The following is a 6,265-nucleotide window of genomic DNA, read 5'->3' as shown; positions in this document are numbered from 1 at the left end:
CAGCAACCACATGGTGGCTCACAACCATCTGTAATGGAATCTGGTGTTCTCTTCTGGTGTGCAGACACACATGCAGGCGGAGCACTGTACACATTTTAAATAAATCTCTTTTGTAAAAAAAAAAAAAAAAGTGAAGTGATGTTAGGCCTTGTACATGTGAGTACACTGTCGCTGTCTTCAGACACACCAGAAGGGGGCATCGGATCCCATTACGGATGGTTGTGAGCCACCACCTGGTTGCTGGGAATTGAACTCAGGACCTCTGGAAGAGCAGCCAGTGCTCTAACCACTGAGCTATCTTTCCATCCTCAAATAAATCTTCAAGAAAAATCTTCTGGGGAAATTCACTTTGTGGACGTCCCTCAGACCCTTCTGGAGGCTACAGAGCAGAAAAATCTTCTGGGGAAATTCACTTTGTGGACGTCCCTCAGACCCTTCTGGAGGCTACAGAGCCGGGCTGCTACTGGCCACATAAATCGTCCATACACGGGGTTGGGGATTTAGCTCAGTGGTAGAGCGCTTGCCTAGCAAGCGCAAGGCCCTGGGTTCGGTCCCCAGCTCCGAAAAAAAGAATAATTTAAAAAAAAATCGAGGTCGAGGAGCCGTCGCCGCCATTTCAAGACAGTGCGAGGTAGATGTCTAACAAGAGTTCTTAAGATTCTAGTTCAGTATATTCTGCCACCCCCTAAGCCTTCCAAAACACTGATTTGGCTGCTGCCCTTTTTCTGCTACCTCTAGAAACATTCTTGTTAGTAGTGGCGGCAGTAGAAGTCAATTATCCCCTTGTTCTATCTCAAGAAGCTCCAGATGGCGTCTTCCGTGGGCAACGTGGCCGACAGCACAGGGTTAGCTGAGTTGGCACATCGGGAATATCAGGCAGGAGACTTTGAGGCAGCTGAGAGACACTGCATGCAGCTCTGGAGACAAGAGCCTGACAATACTGGTGTTCTTTTATTACTTTCATCTATACATTTCCAGTGTCGAAGGCTGGACAGATCTGCTCACTTTAGCACCTTGGCAATTAAACAGAATCCCCTTCTAGCAGAAGCCTATTCGAATTTGGGAAATGTATACAAGGAAAGAGGGCAATTGCAGGAAGCAATTGAGCATTATCGACATGCTTTGCGGCTCAAGCCTGATTTCATTGATGGTTATATTAACCTGGCAGCAGCCTTGGTAGCAGCAGGTGACATGGAGGGAGCAGTGCAAGCATACGTCTCTGCTCTTCAGTACAATCCTGATTTGTACTGTGTTCGCAGTGACCTGGGGAACCTGCTCAAAGCCCTGGGTCGCTTGGAAGAAGCCAAGGCATGTTATTTGAAAGCAATTGAGACGCAACCAAACTTTGCTGTAGCCTGGAGTAATCTCGGCTGTGTTTTCAATGCACAAGGGGAGATTTGGCTGGCAATTCATCACTTTGAAAAGGCTGTCACCCTTGACCCAAATTTTCTGGATGCTTATATCAATTTAGGAAATGTTTTGAAAGAGGCACGGATTTTTGACAGAGCTGTGGCAGCTTATCTTCGTGCCTTAAGTTTGAGCCCAAATCATGCGGTGGTGCACGGCAACCTGGCTTGTGTGTACTATGAGCAAGGCCTTATAGACCTGGCCATTGATACCTACAGGCGAGCTATAGAACTGCAGCCACATTTCCCTGATGCATACTGCAACCTAGCAAATGCTCTCAAAGAGAAGGGCAGTGTTGCTGAAGCAGAAGATTGTTATAACACAGCTCTTCGTCTGTGTCCTACCCATGCAGACTCTTTGAATAACCTTGCCAACATCAAACGGGAACAGGGCAATATTGAAGAGGCAGTTCGCCTGTATCGCAAAGCATTAGAGGTCTTCCCAGAGTTTGCTGCTGCACATTCCAATTTAGCAAGTGTACTGCAACAGCAGGGCAAGCTGCAGGAAGCACTGATGCACTATAAGGAAGCCATAAGAATCAGTCCTACATTTGCTGATGCTTATTCCAATATGGGAAACACTTTAAAGGAGATGCAGGATGTTCAGGGAGCTTTGCAGTGTTATACTCGTGCCATCCAGATTAATCCTGCCTTCGCAGATGCACACAGCAATCTGGCTTCCATTCACAAGGATTCAGGGAATATTCCAGAAGCAATAGCTTCCTACCGCACAGCTCTGAAACTTAAGCCTGACTTTCCTGATGCTTATTGTAACTTGGCTCATTGCCTACAGATTGTCTGTGATTGGACAGACTATGATGAGCGGATGAAGAAATTGGTTAGTATTGTAGCTGAGCAGCTAGAGAAGAATAGGCTGCCTTCTGTCCATCCTCATCATAGCATGCTGTACCCTCTTTCCCATGGCTTCAGGAAGGCCATTGCAGAGAGGCATGGGAATCTCTGCTTGGATAAGATTAATGTCCTTCATAAACCACCATATGAGCATCCAAAAGACTTGAAGCTCAGTGATGGCCGATTGCGTGTAGGCTATGTGAGTTCTGACTTTGGGAATCATCCTACTTCACACCTTATGCAGTCTATTCCAGGCATGCACAACCCTGATAAGTTTGAGGTATTCTGCTATGCCTTGAGCCCGGATGACGGTACAAACTTCCGAGTGAAGGTGATGGCGGAAGCCAATCACTTCATTGATCTTTCTCAGATTCCGTGCAATGGAAAAGCAGCTGACCGCATCCACCAAGATGGAATTCACATCCTTGTCAATATGAATGGGTACACCAAGGGTGCCCGAAATGAGCTCTTTGCTCTCAGGCCAGCTCCTATTCAGGCTATGTGGCTGGGCTATCCTGGGACTAGTGGCGCACTGTTCATGGATTACATCATCACTGATCAGGAAACTTCCCCAGCTGAAGTTGCAGAGCAGTATTCTGAAAAACTGGCTTATATGCCCCATACGTTCTTTATTGGTGATCATGCTAATATGTTCCCACACCTGAAGAAAAAAGCAGTCATCGATTTTAAATCTAACGGGCACATTTATGACAATCGAATAGTTTTGAATGGCATCGATCTCAAAGCATTTCTCGATAGTCTACCCGATGTGAAGATCGTCAAGATGAAATGTCCTGATGGAGGTGACAATGCAGACACCACTAACACAGCTCTTAACATGCCCGTTATTCCCATGAATACGATTGCAGAAGCAGTAATTGAAATGATTAACAGAGGGCAGATTCAGATAACAATTAATGGATTCAGTATTAGCAATGGACTGGCTACTACACAGATCAATAACAAGGCTGCAACTGGAGAGGAAGTTCCCCGTACCATTATTGTAACCACCCGTTCCCAGTATGGGCTACCAGAAGATGCCATTGTGTACTGTAACTTTAATCAGTTATATAAAATTGACCCTTCTACCTTGCAGATGTGGGCAAATATTCTGAAACGTGTGCCTAATAGCGTGCTTTGGCTGTTGCGTTTTCCAGCAGTAGGAGAGCCCAATATTCAACAATATGCACAAAATATGGGCCTTCCCCAGAACCGTATCATTTTCTCACCTGTGGCTCCTAAAGAGGAGCATGTCAGGAGAGGTCAGCTGGCTGATGTCTGCCTGGATACTCCTTTGTGTAACGGACACACCACAGGGATGGATGTTCTCTGGGCAGGAACACCCATGGTGACTATGCCAGGAGAGACTCTTGCCTCTCGAGTTGCAGCTTCTCAGCTCACTTGTCTAGGATGTCTTGAGCTCATTGCTAAAAGCAGACAGGAATATGAAGACATAGCTGTAAAACTGGGGACCGATCTAGAATACCTGAAGAAAATTCGTGGCAAAGTCTGGAAACAGAGAATATCTAGCCCTCTGTTCAACACCAAACAATACACAATGGAATTAGAGCGGCTGTATCTGCAGATGTGGGAGCATTATGCAGCTGGCAACAAACCTGACCACATGATTAAGCCTGTTGAAGTCACTGAGTCAGCCTGAATAAAGACTGCGCACAGGAGAATTGCCCCTATACCTGAGCCTCAACCTTCTGGGGGAAAGGGAACTAGATAACATGCTTTATGCTTATCTGTATAGTACTGTGTTGCAGATGGGTGATATATAATGATAATAGAATAGCACAGCCAGACTTGCTTCCTGCATGATAGGGAGAGACAAGAAATAAGAAACTACTATTCCACAAGGAATCTCTGTAGAGTTTTGCAGCAAACAGGTGGTGCACAGGTCTGGAATGTCTGGTCTCCTTTGGTCTTCCATGGGATGCTTATGTGGAGGGAGATAGAGATTAACCAGCCATTTTGTGATTCCGTGGATTGATCAAATCTTCTGATCCTTTATTTTTTTCTTTATGTTTTGGGGTTTGAAGCTTTTAAAAATGTTTGCTTTCAGGTATTTTTTTTTTCATGTGAAGTGATCTTGATTCTTCTGAGATGAGGTTTTAAACTAAAATGTTGCTTCCTGTTTTAGTGTCTGAACTCTGACAGGGTGACAGGGACCTTGCTGGTGTAGTCTTTTTATAGGTTTTATAAACCACATGAGCCTATATCAGTCATTTTAGTGTCTGACCTAATGCTTGGCACTGTCAGTGCTTTGTGTAGATGATGACTTAACATTTTTCAGCCTGTTTTCCACACCCCGCCCCCAGCCTCCATTTAAATTCTCCTGTGACTGCTAACAAAACCAAGTCTGCTTTCAGACATCCCAGAGTGTTTCTCTTAAACACGCCATCTGGTGCCAAATGAAAATTCTTAGGAGTGAATATTAATCATGAAGGTCACAGTTGTGGTACTGTTACTGATAATAATGTAGATTATTTTTTTGCCTAAGTTTTACCTATTTCACCAGTGTTTCAGCCCTTGACTGCCCCTCCTATGCTGCTTCCAAAAGTGATAGTGTGTGATAAGATTTTTACCTTCTTTTCTAAAGTTTGTTTTTTTTTTTAAAGTGAGTCCTGTTCTTCCTATTTCTTTCAGCAGAAATGAAATCCCAGGTAAGTATATAAGTATTCGAATATTTGATTAGTAAGTTACAGTTATCTCCAGTACATTAAATAATTTTCATTGACAGATTTAGAAGTGAAAGCTCTGAAGAACCATCTCTCTATCCAGGCAGTTATTTTTAGACTGTGTTAGGATGTGTTGTCCGGACTTAGTTCCAAAATCTATGGATTCAGCCTTGGTAGCAGTGAATTTGTAACACCACTTGGTTTAGACTACAAATTAGACATTGGCCCTCGTGGAGCTTGAATTCTTGATGGTAAAAAGCAGTTGCATTTCAGTAAAGGGTGGAGGGCTTGAGGCTTAAACATATGAATATGTTTGTACTGCTCTACTGCACTTATACTCTCCAGTCACAGATCAGTTTTGTCTGTTAGTAGTGCTGTAGATTATGTCCTTTCAAAGCACCTAGGCAGTGCACCTATTCTGTAGTTGCAGCTCTTGCCTGAATGTACCTTAGCTGACAAATTATTGATAATTAAGAACTTGAATTTGTGATCCTTACTGCTAATTAAAACCTAAGCAAGGAGTCTCATGTAATTCTGATAGCAGAATTGCATTGTGATGAACTGTGTACCTTTAGTAATGTAAATCAAGGAACATCAGTTAAGAGATTTCTTAATTTATTTTTTAACTGAATAAATATCAGTTAAAGATTGCCCGCATGGTTACAGGTAAACTGATTTTCAAAATTCACTGAACTACTCAATGCGGGATTGGATAATAGACTTCCAGTGCCGCTAAGGCTGAGATCTGTGGCCATTTACACAGCACATCATTCCTCCTATAGGAATGAGCTTTTTTCTGGTTAAAGCTTTGCTTATTGTAACAGGCTTTTATTTCCAGGTAACCTGTCTGTGGAAGACTTAATTCTGAATAGAGTAATAGATATTACTGGAAACTGATTTGTTTTTTTTCTATTATACTCTGCTTTATTGAAAAAGTAAAGCATTTAAAATTGTGCTTCAGAAATTCAGATGTTGTCTTGCGATCTTAAACAATAAATGGATGATTTCCCCTTAAAAAAAAAAAAAAAAAATCGTCCATACAGAACGACAGGGAGATTCTGTCCCTCCTTTGGCCCGGTTGGGGCTATGGTGGATCAATTTCCATACTTTCGTTAAGTTCAAGGCAGCAACGGGCTTTCCCCAACACTCTCACTCTCTCGCAAGGAAGCTGGCTAGCCTGGGCTGGACCCTGGTTTGAAACAAGGAGATCCCGTACTGTGAGGAGGACGCCAGGAACATATTGCCCAATTTCCAGCAGGCCTCTGTGATGTGGGTGGTCACCGGGGCTAATAAGCAACAGAACTTGGCTGACCCCAAAGCTCC

At 43.5% G+C, this 6,265-nt stretch overlaps 1 protein-coding gene across 1 annotated transcript; it reads left to right on the top strand.

The window, feature by feature from the left end:
• The first annotated feature begins 592 nt into the window (after positions 1-592).
• LOC116886951 (UDP-N-acetylglucosamine--peptide N-acetylglucosaminyltransferase 110 kDa subunit) lies at positions 593-5,910 on the top strand. Its single transcript, XM_032888451.1, has 2 exons — positions 593-631; positions 739-5,910. The coding sequence occupies exon 2, from the start codon at positions 808-810 to the stop codon at positions 3,916-3,918; it is 3,111 nt and encodes a 1,036-aa protein (XP_032744342.1). The 5' UTR covers positions 593-631; positions 739-807; the 3' UTR covers positions 3,919-5,910.
• Positions 5,911-6,265: the final 355 nt, after the last annotated feature.

The sequence above is a fragment of the Rattus rattus genome, chromosome 18 (genome assembly GCF_011064425.1).
Source record: "Rattus rattus isolate New Zealand chromosome 18, Rrattus_CSIRO_v1, whole genome shotgun sequence".
In the NCBI taxonomy this organism is placed as follows: Eukaryota; Metazoa; Chordata; class Mammalia; order Rodentia; family Muridae; genus Rattus; species Rattus rattus.
Note: the sequence above shows the minus strand (reverse complement) of the source record. Positions and strands in the feature narration are given on the sequence as shown.